This window comes from Cydia amplana, chromosome Z (genome assembly GCF_948474715.1).
Source record: "Cydia amplana chromosome Z, ilCydAmpl1.1, whole genome shotgun sequence".
NCBI classification, from domain to species: domain Eukaryota; kingdom Metazoa; phylum Arthropoda; class Insecta; order Lepidoptera; family Tortricidae; genus Cydia; species Cydia amplana.
The window spans coordinates 26,161,841-26,179,354 of record NC_086096.1 but is presented as its reverse complement, the minus strand read 5'-3'; the positions used below and the strand labels follow the sequence as shown (position 1 = coordinate 26,179,354).

The window sequence follows — 17,514 nt, the reverse complement described above, 5'->3', positions numbered from 1 at the left end:
GTTTGCGTCCGCACGGCCTGATTCGATCGGACAATTTCATCAGATTAGCGAAGAATTGTCTCGCCTGGACTCCACTTAACGATTAAAATTGGATTAAATAAGTATAATTTTAAAGCTAATTTTTCAACAATATAATCTGGGCAATCGGGCCAATGATTGATTGATTGCCCAAGGCAGTATGGCTAGTGCTTTAGCTTGTCCCGAGGGCTGAAAAAAACCCAGAACTGACAAAAAAAAACTGTCAAGTGATTGTGACATTGACACGTTTTGATAACTGACATTTTAATTCATTTCAATTTGAAGTCGGGTCAGTGAAGTGTATAATTCCAGAAAACGAAGTCATTTACGTTATTATTATCAGAGTGAGTGAATTGCTAATACATATTAGTTATTACTAGATGTACAATGAACCCAACTTATGTTTTGATATTCATGTGTACATTGATTGTAGAAATAGGTACAATCATTTTGAATAAGCCTAACCCTCGAATGTCCCTGGAAGCCGGTGGTAAAAACTCTACAGGTAAAATTTAGTTACACTACGATGTTTTTATTGCACTGGAATAAGTAGTGGTGGTTAAGTCGATCTTCGCAATTTCAGGTTCGCAAAACTCAGAAAATATTTTGTGCAGAGGCTGTGGAAGTCAAACGTCTTCGGCTAATTTCATAATATCCAAATTAAGCCCGTCCTCTCACTATGCGTTCAATGACACATTGTTCAATAGAGAAATGGTTCTTGTACAAGTAGTATCACATGATATCATTTTTCAATTCCCTGTGATAACCATAGAATTAGAATAGACAAGAACAACTGTCAATCTTCAAAAGTGCGACCAAAAATGAAATGCAAGTGTGTGCGTAAATTGTCTATGTGAGATCAAAAATAGTGATGTCATGTTACAACATATTAATAATCTGTCGGTGTTTGATTGCTTTATCGACTACTTTTTCAAATGTGTTATTTTAAACGTTAAAATTCTACGACATTATGATGTATAAAATAACACCTGCGGGCTCAGCACGGTTCCATTTTTATCCACTATCACTATGCCCGTCACTTTCGTACTTACATACTTGTTAGAACGTGACAGGCATGGTGATAAACGATAAAAATGCGACCGTGCTACTAGGGCTGCACTCCGGGTGCTATCAAAATCGTTACAGCCTTATCTTAGTCTAACTCTTACTGTGTTGGAAAGTGAAGTTTAAATTTACTGCTAAACATCTGCACCTTCAAAAAGGGTATAGCAATCGTTATTATTTGAAGTCGGTTATCAAGGTTAATATCTTAATTATGTCTTGTGAGAAAATGATTACATAGCTATTAATATACCGACAAGTTATCGATACTGTCATCTGAACATTTTGTCAAGCCCTAGCGTAAAGTAACAGTTTATGTTTTTACACAAAATATTTTAAATTATTGAGTAATATGATAAAATATTAGCACACAAAGGAAGAACAACTTATAATCAACTGTATAAACCGGCTTCTTACACTTTTTATGCTGTTAATTTGACAAAATATCGTTAAGAAAATTTCGCTCGGAATATCATTATTCCTCTGAAATGAGTATTTGCTAGGTTTATTTGGCCCCGTGACACTGAAATCCGGTACACTACAAGACACTATCTTCATTGTATTACTTCATAAAATAGTTTTCTTCCGAATTTGTGTATATTTTTCAAATTGAAAATTACGGTGATACACTCTTGGCCGTCCGCGGCCGTCGTCAAACTCAAAAATGGTCACGTTTTCTCATTTATAGTCTGACTCTTTTGCACTCATGCGATGTTCATATACGTGATGGCTTCCCTTTCGCACACTTCAGCTGTCTGTCAAGCGCGAGCGCGAGAATGACAAGTCTGTGGTGATAACTACCACTCAATCTACATGCCAAGGTTTTGGGGAGGTATGTAACTTGGTTATTACACAATCTTATCTAAAATTATTTTATAAATCATTGCTTTGATACAAAAAACAAAAGATCTTTGGATTTGGTTCAAAAAAGTGAAGGAGTACTCAATAGGAGACCAGTATATTTGTGTATTCCTAACATAATTATATTATAGAAGTTCCTATATTTTATATATTACAGTGGCAGGTTGATAATTCATGGTTCCCTGGATATCGCTGGAAGCTCTGCATTTGCCCTGACTGTGGACAACTTGTAGGCTGGATATTTGAGTCTATTAGTCGTGGGAGTCTTAAATCACCAGATGAAGTTTTCTGTTTAGTTCTGACATCAGTGATTGGAGAATCTTGTAACTATAATTTGGATCACAAGGGTTTTGTGGGAACTTGTGTTGTTTTTTTCAGAATGGGAGGATAATTGTTAGCTATTTGTGGATTGTGACTGCAGTATAATTATTTTTGCTTGTTATCAGATATACAACCAGGAATACCTCTTGATGTTTGCTTTTTGTGTTGTTGTTTACCAAATTTCTTGACCTCGTTTTGCAGTTGTATGTCCATTTGATAATGTTTTATTCATGGATATATGTATCAATAAATGTATTTCTATATAGAATATCAGACTGGTAGGTTTACTACATGTTGAGGATATAGATAACAGATATGTTGTTTTATGTCCTTTTGTTCTCATTTGATTCATGTCATCAGGCTGGTAATTTTACCATGAACTTTGAGAATGTAGACAACCAATTGTGTTGTGTGTACAGTCACCATCAATATCTGAACTCGCACCCTAACGCCCTGACAATAGAGGCATGCTCAGATATTTGTGAGTGCCTTAGCCGCTTTGATATATCTGATGGCAACTGTACTTTTCATCACATTTGATTTATCAGAACACTAATGCAGGATACCACTGCAGATTTTCCTAAACATTGTTAAACTAAACATTGTACTGTTTTGCGCCGTGCATTCTTGATCTGAAATGTCGTGATTATGAGTTATGACATTTATGACATAGAAATGCAGTTGTTAAAGTATACAGCCCGCAGAAGTGCTTAAAAGGGACAGGTTCAAAATGATCTGCACTATATTTTCTTAACAACAAAGTTGTGTTCAAACCATTTTGAACATCTTACCTGAAAACTACTTTACTAATCTTCATAACTTAAAGTATTTGTATTTGCTAGCTTGAACCAGTTATCCTGGCATGTGTGTGTAAATGTTCTTGGCGTGATAGAGGTAAAACAGTAATAGTAAATTGTGCCATCAATTGCCAAGTGTGACAGTATGTATTAACAAAGTATCTTTTTCCTAAATAAAACAGGTACTTTGAAAGTAAAACTCCCTGGGGCCGAAATGTATCACTTTCAACCCACTTCATAGATAAACCTGATAAACCATGACTACCATGAGCCACATTCAGAGCAAGAGAACTGAAAAAAAGTACCATAGTAGTAATTGTATTGAAATAAAAACCTGCATAACAATAACTACGCCTAAAGGTCAACTGTGAACATCGATATTTCGGTTTCCATCGGTTTCTCGATAGCTCTTGTTTATTCAAGTGACATTCCGAAAACGAAAAGTCGAAGTGTTCCGCGGTTACAGCCCTAAACATAAGCCGCATATCAGGGACAACATTAACAACCTTTAGTGTCAAATATATAACAAAACTAATCCATTTTTTTACAGTTATAGATTCCTTGGTCAGTATCCTGCCGACTTCTAAGGACCATGGCTACCTCGGACTGTTTATCTGATCAAGACAAACAATTTTTGGCCAGTTGCGAGGAAGAACTAAAAGATAGATATACAGAAAATGATGAAGCATTTATGAAGGTCTTTAAATCGGAGCCGAGTCCACCGCCTATAATAGAATCATGGTGGGTGCCGAACAACGGCAGGCGGCGGAACGACCGGCGCTTCAACCGCCGCAGCCATCCGTACTCGCGCGACGGGCGCGACCACGGCCGCGGCCGCCACGACCACCCCCGCTCCTACGACGACAAGAGCTACGGCCACCACAGCAATCGCCCTCGCCATCACTAGCTCACTTTTATTTAATCATTCATAAATGTTCATCCATATATTATGTATTACTGAATGAAGCATAAATTAAATAAATATTGTGGGACAATTTTATTACACACAAATCGGATCTTGCCCCACAGTAGGTAATAAGCTGTATATAAATGAGGCTTGTGCTGTGGGTTGTAGACGACGATATATATAGAAAAAAATCCATAAATCAGGAACAAATATTTGTCACGAACACACAAATAAATGCCCTTACCAGAATTTGAATCTGCGACCTTCTGCTTCGTAGGCACTCGCTACCTACTAGGATAGGGGGTCGTTTAAAATCTGTAAACAATTTTACTGTTGTATACTAAAAAAACACTAGTTTTTCTCAAAATAATATACTCTCAATTATTATGGCTTTGCTTTACATTTTAACAACTTATAAATAAAATAATCATCACAAAAATTATGCAACTACAATAATCTTATAATGAAACTCAAAGTGAATAAATAAATATATTTAAATATGTCACAGCTACTCAACAAGTCTAATTATTTATAAATTTGTAACAATAATAACTTATGCAGACACCCTCAAAACAATGTGCTCTCTCTGTATATGAAGACTGCACGGTGCACGCCGGCCGCGGGTGGCAGCGCCAGCGCCGTACGTGCAGTAAGCCGGTATAATATATTAAATATTGCATTTATCCGATATTATTGCTTCTGATAGGACTAAAGTATTTCATTATGCCTGCACATTGCTTCAAAATATTCCTTCACAATATATTTACTACTATTACATAGGTAATCACAATAATATTATTTTGCGTGGCTTCTCGCATAATATAACTCCAATAATCTCAAAAAGGAATAGTATGTAATATACATGAAAAGCGTACAAGTAGTGTGAGAGGCGGCGCGACGCGTCGGCGCCGGCGCGCGGCGCGGCGGCGCTAAGAGCGCACTTACTCCACAAAGTAATGGTCTACGACCAGATAAATCTGAGTAACATCATGCTAAGTGACACGATTACTAAGCACAATGACGATTATATTCATCAAGCCCTCTAATAATATAACTATTTTTTTACTAATTTAATATTAAATATCGTCTACTCATTTCTGTACTGAAGCGTTACATGACAAAAATAATTGTTTACACTCTGATATAACAAATTTTACTTCTAGCCTAAGTCAACATATTATAATGAATGGAACAAGCTTGTGAACTGTTCTTTAAAATAAACTTACTTAGCTGTTCACCGTTAGTTAGTACAGTGACAACAAACCAGAGTAGGCAATAAAATCACAGAACAGTAATGCTCACTAATATAATAATTATTATGACTCGTAATGATGAAAAATTAGACATAAAACCTTGGACATGAAAATCTTTGTTACAATAATAAAAAAGGGAAAGGTGCTACAGTTGTTACTTATAAAGGCATATGTAATAGACATTCAGATATGTTATATTGCTCCAGACTCTTGAAGTATACTGAACTGCACATTCTTAATTTATACTGGTCTCGGAGTTAGTTGAATATTTTCTGACTAAGGAATGTGATTCCTTCAGGGTCGGTTGCACCAAATCGCCTGTCACCGTTTTAGCGTTCGCTAAATGTTATAGTATGGAAAGTTTCATAGTTCTCTGCTGCTTGACGTTGATCAGTCTGTTAATTGTGGTTGGTGCAACTGGCCCTAAATCTTCTCTCTCGGGAAGGTCGAGTGTGCGACTGTGCGGGAACGTGACGTCCCAACTCGTAAGTAGGCTTGTACATTAATAGGACATTGTACTGACTGCAACAATGTACTGGTGTCTTTTAAAATATATATTTCGCATCTGGAATGGTCCCAGAGAATACACCTATGAATAGAAGAATTGAGAATGTGCAGGCAGTACACCGACTTGCGGGTTCAGATAAAATAAACGGCTGTTGATTAACGAAGCCGCTAGATCCACCACTTGACGGCCTGTTTCCAGACTGACAACTCACTAAAAACTACTGATGCACTAATTATAACGTATTTTAGAAAGTGGATGATATTTTTAGAATTGTAGTGATGACGATAATATTAGTTATATACGGTAGTTGTTCTAGGTTTATCTATTCTGAGGTGGTCTATTTGAGAAATAACTCTAGTAAATATTTATGCTCAAGAGCAGAGGCTAACCACAGGAGTGGTCATTCTGTGCTCAAAGTTATATATAAAAAAGTATATTTATATTTATAACAAAATTGTTTCAGTACAGATCCACCAAGAATCATTGACGGTAATCGGTCTGAGTGAGTTGGATCAATCAAGAATGAATTTTCCAATGGACTGATAACTGCAAAGTTGTAGCGACGAATGCACTTGTGGCAGTGCAGGCAGCAATAGGCAGTGCCTGTTTCAGAGAGCAACGCTCATCAATTGAAGTATCTTGTGCTCGGCAATAAGTATATATTGCCATATTGGAATCGTCCGTGAGTCCAGGCGACTCTAATTGTATACCGTCACTGTATACTGCAGCAAGCCCTTTCGTAATTCCCGTAACACCTCACTAAAACGGCTGTTCCTTAGTTATAAACTTGCTACATAACATTATACATTGATTTTATCGTAACAAATACGTTTTTAATATTTTCTTAATAACAATGCACAATAGTAATTGTATGAATTGACACGTAATCAGTATTGGGCTGGTGGCGGTGCGGCCGGCGGACTCGGTCGCGCCGCACGCGAACTATTCGACGTCTACCCCAGCAGAGGTCTGCTCGCGCTCGCGCTAGCAGCTCTGCCATCTTCTACACACCGTCAACTTAGATACGAGTGACAATTGACTAGGATTAATGCACTTGCTCTACTCGCGAGAGGTCGCCCGCGCCCTGCTCCGGGTCGACGCTCCATCAGAACACGCCACTAAATTCGAAGAGAATCAAAACATTGGTCAGGTTTACTTTAGTACATTTGACTAGAAATGCGCTTAGAAGTTTCGATATATTGTCTTCGTTGCGGCCTATCGATGTCATTCTACGCCAATCGAGTCACGATGCGAGTACAAAATCGTTCTCAGACTCATCGGTACTACAGTCGAAAAGACTGACTTGTAAAAATGTCAAATCTTTATAGCAAATTTCATAAGATAGTCTAAAGCTTATGTCGTGAAGTATGGGGGTGGAGCGGCGTGACGGCGACGGAGGCTCGGGCGCGGCGGCGGCGGCGGCGGCGGCGGCGGCGGCGGCGCGCGCCGCTCAGATGAAGGTCCAGCACTCCATGATCTTGACTATGAAGTCCTCGCGCGTCGTCAGCGGCTCGTTGCCGTACGTGGTGCAGCGCTGCGTGCGGCCCAGGTACAGGTCGCCGTCCAGCCACAGCCCGAACTTGCCGCTGCCAATCAACAACGCATTTTAATTAATCGATTTCAAATCAATAACTCTTTTAAACTGATGGCGTTATTCGTAAACGTTTGTCAAATCTAACAAACTGTTGATAATCGTTGTCTCAGTCTGTCATTTTGATTCTGTTTGTTAGAAAGAGACAAAATTTAACAGACCTTTGTAAGTGGTTGCTTAATTTTGAGTATAAGGAGGTTAATCTTGAAGTTTGGGTTATAATTTGATGCCAATAATTAACTTATAAAGTTAATTTATAATATGCAAGAGTAGACTCCATCAAAACCTACATTTCTAAATGTATCCGAACACTCAGCACGGTAATACTCACTCGCCAGCGCCAATTGAGATGTTGTCGTTGCTACCACGAATAAAATACATGTTGTCGCCCGTCCAACCCCAATACTTGAATTTGGTTTTCACCGGTGGCGTTTCATCTGTAAATGCAAAAATAACGATAGGCTTTATTTAAGTTAACCAATCCAACATAATACTAAATACCATTTCCTTATATGTACCAACGTGCAAATAAGCTTGTACTCGTATTTCTCTCCCCGTTATTAATGTCATACGATGTCGAAAATGCAAGCTACATTCGTTAATAGAACTACCTAATGTAGCCACGTACATGCAAAATATACGTGTTAGCCACAAATATGACATATAAAGCAAATGGCGCTGTACCTACAGCCTCTAAATTGCTGTGTACGCCGGCAGGCTACTATGATAAACACAAGTAAATGACGTCGCTGATGGCGCGGCCTGATGCTCGAGTGTCACCCGGGCCCGGGTTAATGTGTCGTACCGTGTTTTTCATCGGCGTCGACGGCGACGTCGGGCGGGAGGGCGACGGCGACGGCGACGGCGGGGGCGGGGGCCGCGGGCGGCGAGCGCGGCTCCTCCGTGGACGCGCGCCGCTCGTCCACGCGCTGGAACGAGAACAGCAGCGACTCGCCCGTGCCGTAGAAGTGCTCGGACGGGTGCAGCGCGCACGATGTCAGCGCACCGAACACCTGCACAAGCACACCATAATACTCATTAATACCCAATACTCATGATTATGATTGTGCAAATAATTTAAGTAGATAAACGCGTAGGCTACTGGCGAAAAAAATAGATATGTGCAAGTTTAGATACTTAGGTACTACACGCTAAAGCTGCTGGAACAGCACACTTCTTTATACCGCTTTTTACACCTCTACAGCTGTATCTTCTGTGTGCGATCATTATGACTTTATGAATTTAGCCACAGCGCGCAGTGAAGACCGCCAGATAAAATAATGTTTATTTACATTGTTCTGTGTGTCCTGTATGACGAGCAGCACGGGGCTGTCGACGCGCTGCATCTTGCGGTACATGGAGGCGAGCGAGAAGCCGTGCTGGCTGGTGCTGAAGGCCAGCGACCACATGTAGCCCTGCGCGCGCGGCGGCAGCACGCTGCACAGTTTCTCTCTGTAACAACAACATTATTAACAATAGGGTATTTGACTGATAAGGTGATAAGTCAAACCTGCTTCTTTTTTTGAGCTGCACACAATGATATGCATGCATAAAGTCAGCGCAGCGCTCTTTAATGTAGAAATAATATCTCCAATATCTTCATATTTATTTTACTTGTATGTATCATTCGAAGACAAACCTACATAAATATCTATTACTAATACCTAGTATACTATGATGCCATTAAATTCGCAATTGCAGAATGTATATTTAATTATATTCACTTGTAATGATATTCAATACGTCAATGCATTCAAAACACGTCTACAATAAATTGAATGCGTCGAGCACATGTCATGTTTATAGTGTGTATTAGCGTCAACTAGTGAGTACCCATAAACAGCAAGCGGCCAGCGGCTGGTTCCAGACATACCTAATACGATTTAACTAGCAGATTGTATGACAAGGGAGCTACATTAAAAATTTGAGCGTAGCGTCGAGTATTGAAAAAAATTGTTCCATGCGGCAGAAAAGTACCAAATTGGAAATTACAATTAGTTTACGTTATTTTATGGGAGAGTTCCTTTGGCCACATCCTGTCTCCTGGATCATCAGATCAGCTCCACCATCTTAATGTTGCATCATAAAATTTAAGCTCAATCGGAAATCGGGAAGTGGGTCAAATTTAGCTTCTAAGATTTGACCCACACTAACTAACTAACAAACATACCTACATAGGTACTAACAGGGCAAGTTAAATAAAAGCTTGCAAAAGGAGATCATGAGAGACTGATTTTGCCGCCTCAGCGCGGGGTATGTTCATTATATATGAGTTGTTTAATTATGAGGAGTGAAAATAATAGTTAACCTGTGTTCCATGGTGAAGATCTCGGAGGTGCCGATGAGGTCGGGCGGCGAGAACTCCATGTCGACGGAGGAGCCCGTCGAGTACAGCGCGCGGCGCAGCTCATCGCTCATCGACAGCACCTACCACAAGTCAACACACCGTTCATAAGAGCTTCATACTTCATACGATATTTAACAACAAGAGGTAGGTACTCATTATTTTGAGCAGTATGGTTTTTTTTTCGATTGCGTGACATTGCGACCTTTGCGTTGAGGAATATTAAACATAATGCTATATTTTTTAGGTCTTATCTACATACACATCCCAAAAAAATATCTAATTCCGTCACCTTTTGTTTCATTTGATTCGCTTTTTGACAACATTTTTCAACGCTAGGAAATAAACTTTGATAATCGCCGAGTTACGAGTATGACAGTCTATGACAACCGGACACAATTAAAATTTTATACATAAAATATTTTATCTTATACAGTCAGCAGCAGAAGCTGCTAAGCGGGCCAGGTGTTCAAAATGATCTTGACGCGACTTTATTGTTAAGAAAACAGAGCGTGTCAAGCTACTTTTGAACACCTCGCCCGCTTAGCAGCTTCTGCGGCTGACTGTACATATACAGGCATGTAGTATAATGAGGATAGTTTTAAGTTTTCGCTAGTTTTTAAGAGATTTATGGGAACAAAAATAAAATAACTTGCTTATTACGTTACATACAGGAAGCATATATTTACCGAAATGGTTTTCGATTTAGCCCACTTTACAAATATTGAAAAATGTTGTCAATTAAGTGAATTAGATTATTTATCGGAAAACTGAAACGTTTGTAACCATTGGAGTATAGCTTGAAGTTTATTACAAAAATATTCTTATAAAATATACCTAATTACCTACACCTACACGGTTCAATAGACAAGTAGGCAAGTGTTAGTGTTAAATATCTATATGAATATTAATGTATGAATAAGGAATTCTTATTCAGAATCGTCTTTATAAATCAAAATTGTTAATTACTTACCTTGATGTGCCTAAGTAGAAATTAATGAGCACAAAAGAAAAGTTAGTGACTATTTATAACATTAAAATCCCATTTCATTAAGAATTACTACCGTTTTAGTTAAACTGCATTAGGAGAAGATTTATTATCTTTACTTTATCATATAGCGTCAAAAATTAGTAAGTTACAATATGTAGGTAGACCTATGTATAATCCAAAAAATGTTAGAATGTTTTTCGGGTTGTAAAAACCTGCGATGGCTGTGGATGTCGCTGTCTATTACAAACAAAGACGTTATGAAGAATTGGTCAAAACTCGAAAAACAGACCAAAATATTAATATTACATATGTAAATATATAGGTACCTACACTACACTCATGTTTATTTTCTGCGCAGTTGACTAAAACACTAGTAATGAGGAATGAATACACATGCAAAACTTGAATCGAGCTGACATCGCACTTGAACTTTGTATAAATACAAACAAGATTCAAGAATAACATTACAATGTAATTAGAAATGGCACATAGTTCAAGCACAATTCAGCGATAAGTTTTCAGGGTGGTATCAGATCAATGCTGTAGCATAGGGCCGTGACATAAATGTTAGTGAGATAAAACACGGACACGGTGAACTACGGTGAGTCGGGCGGGACGGTGATGGCGTGACCACTACAGTTCACATTCAACATGGACAGCGAGCAGGCAGTAAGTACGTGCTCATGCCCCGCGCGCTCTACAATAGGGCTCATTACACCTTACTGGATTTAGGTCAACGCCTCTGTTGCGTTGCCAGATACTAGTCAGATGCCCGACATTCGTCCCGAATTAATGGCGAAATTCAGAAAGGTGCAATAACCTCCCTACTCGTACAACTTACTCATTCTAAATCAAATTCATAACAATAATCAGCTTAAACGGAGCATCTACGAACGAAATCATATTTTACACATATCGTTAAATGCTAGTACGAGTCATACTCTTGATTAGGTACCTATATTGATAGATAGATAAGTAGTAAGATTGCTATATTTAAACCTCATAAAATGACTGCCAAGCAGCCAAAACTTTATAACACTCGAGATATATCTTAAAATCGAATTGACTTTTATCTTACAATTAGGTATGGTATGATACCAGGCACACCCACATCAAATACTATAGGTACCTCCAGAAAAAGATGGGTGTCTGTCAGTTACACGGTGCTTCCTGGCCCCGGTTTTACCACGCTGACAATTATGGCCAGACAGGAAATTGTCAGTGTCCGATGTCAATTGTCAAGTTGGTGAAATAGGCTTCAGGCAGATTAGTCGGTATCGGTAAGTGCGTTAGGCTGCTTGAAATCAAGCACCTCAGGATGGACCCTCGATCCCCCAGAACGGCATCTTTGCTTTATGATCGGTAATATAAAATTGCTGACCATTCAGTAAGCAAAAAACTCATAAGTGCTAATCTTTGGGGTAGTATGATTATCTCTGTCTGTCATGAATACTTTTCGGTGAATCGACGGTTGGTGGTTGTAACACAATAGGTACGTCACGTAACTTGTATTTGTACAAGCAAGTGTAAATATTACAAAACACTCAGGAGCAACTAAAAATTCAATTTCCCTCCTAAGTGACCCGGTTTCATAACTCAAACGAAGTACGTATATATGAACCTTTTCTCACCTGGCAGATGGAGTGTATTGTGGCCCTTCGTAGACTTCTTAGAGTGCTTGTTTTATTTGAGCCTATAGTTCCCCGTCTAGTTATGGAATGCAGGGTGCCTCTTCTTCGCATGCCCATATTAAATATCATGATTTCGGCTTTTCGGAACGTATCTATTAGCCTGCGTACCGTTTTACGTATCAAGCGAAACATTTTGCTACTCGTTAAGTTGTCTTGATTGCCGGGATTAAGATGTAGGTATTAGGTTTCAAAGAAAGTTGAACAGGATCAGGGGTGGCGGTGGGTTTCTCCTCTTGCGTTGCGTATTAATGCACGCCACTGATTATCTTACGGTTGAATTCCTATGAGAGCCATTTTTGTAGCACATGTGTATGTTTTCTTCACACAATCAAGGGATCTGAACATGGACTAATTGATACCGCTTGGACATACTTTATATAAGCACGCATTTATCTCGGGGCAATCAATGTGTCATTTTTATCTTAATGCAGGGGTATACAACAATCGATGGATTTACTTTATCAGTAATTTACAACCGAAATTGGGCTATGACGATGTTGCTGTACAAGTGGATATGAGAAATTAAAAAAAAAATTACAAATACATGAAACTGTTACTGCATTGATTAAATATAACTACGTACCTACAATTATAAGTATAGTTCTTTACCTATAGATGACAGGAAAACCTATTAGAAATGTGCAGTCAAGCGTGAGTCGGATTTAAGTACTAAATTTTTGATCCGACCCCTACGGGTTTTTTAAAGACATTTTACTCACTTTTTATTAAAAAATTTTTTTTAAATTGTGTAATGTACGGAACCCTTGGAACGCGAGTCCGACTCGCACTTGGCCGGTTTTCTATTATTTAGTCCTTTTAGTTACAAAATATTCATAAGTATCATGATTGCGTCTTTCACACGTGCAAAAGGGTTTTTAGTAAAGTTTTTTACCTAGAGGTTAGGGTCTGCGGAGGTGGCGCCACAACCAGAATCAGTCACAATCTAAGGGTCTACCACAAACGAGAGAGTCGACATTTTGTTATCTAACCTCTCTATCACTCTTGCATATTCGAGCGATAGAGAGGCAGATAGCTGAGTTTCGATTTTCGCGTTTCCCGTTAAGGCCCTTTGTAAATATTTTATTGTCTGTGAAAACTTGTCAAAAAACAGTTTAAGGCAGAGTATGTATAAGTTACTCTATGGTTTACGATGGGTGCTAGTGCTGCACTCTGGTGGCAGAACAATATAGTAATTTCCCCTATAGGGTATTTGACTATGTTTAAAATAAATTATTTTACACCATGAATGAAATAAAGCACCAGAAGTTAATAGAGAAAAGTAGGCAGCAGTTATTTTTAGACACAATTTCTATTTTAATTTAAAACCCGTATTAAACTATAAAGAGTAGGTAATTTGATTGTGACGTCACATGCTAGCGTTTCATATAAATTCCAATATCTGGGAGACCGAGCTTTGCTCGGAAACATATAAAAACTCAAAAATGCGCGTTTTCCCAGAGATAAGACCTAGCTAAATCGATTTTTCGCCCCCCAAAACCCCCATATATGTAGCAAATTTCATCAAAACCGTTAGAGCCGTTTCCGAGATCTCCAAAATATATATAGGTACATATAAATAAATAAATAAACAAGAATTGCTCGTTTAAAGGTATAAGATAAGATAGTAGTAAAATCGTTTTGACAGTTCGAAAAAGAAACTGATTTGACTAGTAGTAAAATACCCTATTGTCACAATGTAAAAAAAAAACATCGTTTTTTTTCTGAAGAACGAATAGTTATAAGAAGCTTTTATACGATTTTTTTTGTTGACTATTGAACTGAACCATTGATTAAATAAAACTGAATCTGAAAGGATAAAATGACGATAACAACAGGATAAACCCGCTTATTTATTAAGGCGTGGCCCCGTTGCACCGTAAGTTCTCTAGGCGGTCCTCCGTTGTAACTACGAGTAAAACTATATCTTCTTAGGTCTGTAATACCTATTCGGTATCTTGTTTACCTAGGTAAATATAGGCATTCGTTGCCCTAACTTTAGAATAATATTATCTAAAATATGTAGATCTATTTCAGATTATAATTTATAAAGTAGTGTGACTACTTAAAAAACCATAAATCAAAATATTGGATAAAAATAATTTGATTTGTTCCCAAAGTTGTGTTTAGAACATTACTTATAAAAAAATCCTTTAAACACAATGTTAGGTCATAACATTGAGGTATATACAAGAGACGACATCTCGAACAAAATGTTTCCGCATCTCAGAGAAGTGCATGCATGCATGCGAAGCCGAAAATTGTTAATAAAGACGCCACGAGTATTTTTTGACTCAGTTAAACAACGTTGCATACAATACTTTTTCTACGACCAAACAAAACTAAACAATAGTAAAACTAAATAATAGTAAATCAACAGTTATTCCATTGCTTACCGGTGAAATGTTATTCCATCCCTTTTATTATATTTTCTTATGCTATTGTTGCAACTTTTTAACACGCACGAAGGCATTTTTTAACTTTTAATTTTTTTTTTTTTTTCTGTACATGTGTGGCATCTCGTCAGTGGTCGGTGACGTACTAAAAGCAAAGAAGTGCATGCACTTCTCTGAGGTGCGGAAACATTTTGTTCGAGATGTTGTCTCTTGTATATACCTCAATGGGTCATAAGCGGAGTTTTAGTAACTACTGTATCTATGCTGTTGATTTAAAACTAAATATATATAATATTCGAATTTAAACTGTTGTGAGACATACTAACATTGAATAATTTTACGGTTTACACTCACTTGTTTTTCAAATATATAATACCTATGTTTACAACCTGTTAATACTCGTGTTAGAGTACTTAGAGTAGGACCAAGGTATTTTGCACCGAATACGCAGTAATGAGTGTGGAAGCCCAAATATTGTATACTTAAACGTCAAATTCTTATGAAAATATCACGTAAAAAGTGGCACCGCCACACTTTGTCACTGCACAGACTGTCTTATGTCACTTATGTCTATTGCATAATAACTTGTAATTTTTAATATTAGCGTAACTCTAATTCCGCTTTCAATTAAAAGAGAGCTCCGGTAATACCACTAATTACAAATTGTTATGCAATGGGCCCCACATCATATTTCAAGAATAACATTTTTTATTTATTTTTGTTGTTATTCATTGCACAATTTAGCAGAAAATTTAATATTGCAAATAAGTATGCATTAGCATATTATGGTAATGTAATAAGTAAAGGGCCTAAATATACCGTTAAAATTAATTTTCTAAATTAAAAACATAGGTACTCGGTTTAAGGTTATGGCTGATAAAACGTAATACAAAAGTTTTAATAAAATAATGTAGGTAGTCATGATTTGAAACTTTTGAAAGCTTGTTTAATACTAGTAATAATTTAAAATGTATATCGTGACTTTAATTCTTGGTAACATTACGACTGTCGATGTCGTTGGTTGTCGTTGTTGGCTGGATTGTGAAAAATTATACTTCACTAAAGGGAATAAAATATTTACAGTGTTCATTTGTATAAAATAAACCTATTTTATTAGAACATTATATTATAATAATTATATGAAAATATGAAACCGTTTTGCCAAATTTCTTTCACTTTTATGATTTGATTTCTAGTCTTAACGACTTGATGGATTATTAGTATTATTACAAAACATACAAAATAAGGGTCTCATTAAATTATGTAGTTTCAATTGCAGATTTGATACGTAGATCCTTTTTGTTTTGCGTTGTGATTAGGATTGTATAGATTTAATTACGTAAAACAAAAATGTTTGTGGTTTAAAAACAGTTTAACATATTTATCTCATTTTATAATCTTGTTGTCAAAATAATTTCTTAGAACCCGGTTATCCTTTACACTTTACAGTTCGTAAGTTTTATCAAGTTTCATATACTTTTGCAGTAGGTAAATTATAATTTTGTCAATAATTATGTGTAGGTATCACATACTAGGTTTCAGTTTCAGTTTATTTATTCATAACGTAAGTTACATGTCAATTTTATTAATTTTATTATACATAAAAGCGTTAAAAGCTTAAAAGCGTTTTAAGTAAATGTCACAAGGGTAATTTTGTAAAGTTGTTGTAAATGGAATATTTATTGATTTTAAAGTTAAAGTATTTACTTAATCTGGGTAAATCTATGTTTGATGAGAACAATAACATAGTTTTAATTTGGTATATACATATTTTGAAACTATTTTACCGTCTTCGATTTCATTAAACACGTTGAAAATATAGAAAAACTAATAGGACATTCAACGTTTAAGCGGTACGCAAATTACAGGTATCAGTGAAATATCAATAATACTGCAAATTTTCTCATAAACGTTTCATGATTGGTGCTGTTACTAAAAATGTCAGATACCACATGCGCGTATCATTTGTTAATTCAATTTTGAGTTTTGATACTGGGCGGTTTTTTTTTGTTGTCCCCTACACTTTTTTATCAAATTTGGGATTTTTTATGTTTTTCTACTCAGAATCACGAGCTCTTTCTATCCTAATAGGAGAAAAAAAGTGACCTAAGGTTTTTATTTCCATTACGTTACGTCACCATTTTTCATAGACTTTGTATGGCGGTCGGGCAATGGAAATGGAATCGAAAAATGTATGGAAATTTTGGGACACTTTTTTTCTCCTATTAGGATAGATAGAGCTCGTGATTCTGAGTAGAAATAACATAAAAAATCCCAAATTTGAAAAAAAAGTGTAGGGGACAACAAAAAAAAGCGGCCAAGTGCGAGTCGGACTCGCCCATGAAGGGTTCCGTATTTAGGCGATTTATGACGTATAAAAAAAAAACTACTTACTAGATCTCGTTCAAACCAATTTTCGGTGGAAGTTTACATGGTAATGTACATCATATATTTTTTTTAGTTTTATCATTCTCTTATTTTAGAAGTTACAGGGGGGGGGGGGGGGGACACACATTTTACCACTTTGGAAGTGTCTCTCGCGCAAACTATTCAGTTTAGAAACAAATGATATTAGAAACCTCAATATCATTTTTGAAGACCTATCCATAGATACCCCACACGTATGGGTTTGATGAAAAAAAAATTTTCGAGTTTCAGTTCGAAGTATGGGGAACCCCAAAAATTTATTGTTTTTTTTTTATATTTTTGTGTGAAAATCTTAATGCGGTTCACAGAATACATCTACTTACCAAGTTTCAACAGTATAGTTCTTATAG

The 17,514-nt window shown here is 37.0% G+C and overlaps 3 protein-coding genes across 8 annotated transcripts in view; 2 read left to right on the top strand and 1 right to left on the bottom strand.

Annotated features, from left to right (window-relative positions):
- Positions 1-378: 378 nt before the first annotated feature.
- LOC134660661 (protein cereblon-like) lies at positions 379-2,424 on the top strand. The gene is made up of 4 exons (XM_063516438.1): positions 379-523; positions 602-783; positions 1,850-1,912; positions 2,099-2,424. Exons 1-4 carry the CDS (start codon positions 406-408, stop codon positions 2,330-2,332), a joined length of 597 nt encoding a protein of 198 aa, XP_063372508.1. The 5' UTR covers positions 379-405; the 3' UTR covers positions 2,333-2,424.
- A 1,227-nt stretch (positions 2,425-3,651) lies between these two features.
- On the top strand, positions 3,652-3,966 carry LOC134660660 (RNA guanine-N7 methyltransferase activating subunit). Its single transcript, XM_063516436.1, has one exon. It carries the CDS (start codon positions 3,652-3,654, stop codon positions 3,964-3,966), a length of 315 nt encoding a protein of 104 aa, XP_063372506.1.
- Positions 3,967-6,566: 2,600 nt separating this feature from the next.
- LOC134661385 (TLD domain-containing protein 2) overlaps positions 6,567-17,514 on the bottom strand; it is an 86,315-nt gene continuing 75,367 nt past the window's right edge. For 5 of the 6 annotated variants that reach the window (XM_063517450.1, XM_063517445.1, XM_063517449.1 and 2 more), the window contains 5 exons: positions 9,627-9,745; positions 8,611-8,770; positions 8,124-8,331; positions 7,650-7,755; positions 6,567-7,313 (listed from right to left, as the gene is read on the bottom strand). In XM_063517450.1, coding sequence (XP_063373520.1) covers positions 7,178-7,313; positions 7,650-7,755; positions 8,124-8,331; positions 8,611-8,770; positions 9,627-9,745 — 729 coding nt within the window. In that variant the 3' untranslated portion in view covers positions 6,567-7,177. Of the gene's footprint in view, positions 7,314-7,649; positions 7,756-8,123; positions 8,332-8,610; positions 8,771-9,626; positions 9,746-12,284; positions 12,493-17,514 lie in introns of those variants that run through there. The other variant, XM_063517446.1, reaches the window with a different exon arrangement.

Excerpts from the sequence above, each read along its gene's own strand:
- LOC134660660 (XM_063516436.1), top strand. The coding sequence starts at position 3,652 with ATGGCTACCTCGGACTGTTTATCTGATCAAGACAAACAATTTTTGGCC.
- LOC134660661 (XM_063516438.1), top strand. The coding sequence starts at position 406 with ATGAACCCAACTTATGTTTTGATATTCATGTGTACATTGATTGTAGAA. Across the intron at positions 524-601 it reads CGGTGGTAAAAACTCTACAG|GTTCGCAAAACTCAGAAAAT; the intron begins GTAAAATTTAGT and ends TCGCAATTTCAG. Across the intron at positions 1,913-2,098 it reads CATGCCAAGGTTTTGGGGAG|TGGCAGGTTGATAATTCATG; the intron begins GTATGTAACTTG and ends TATATATTACAG.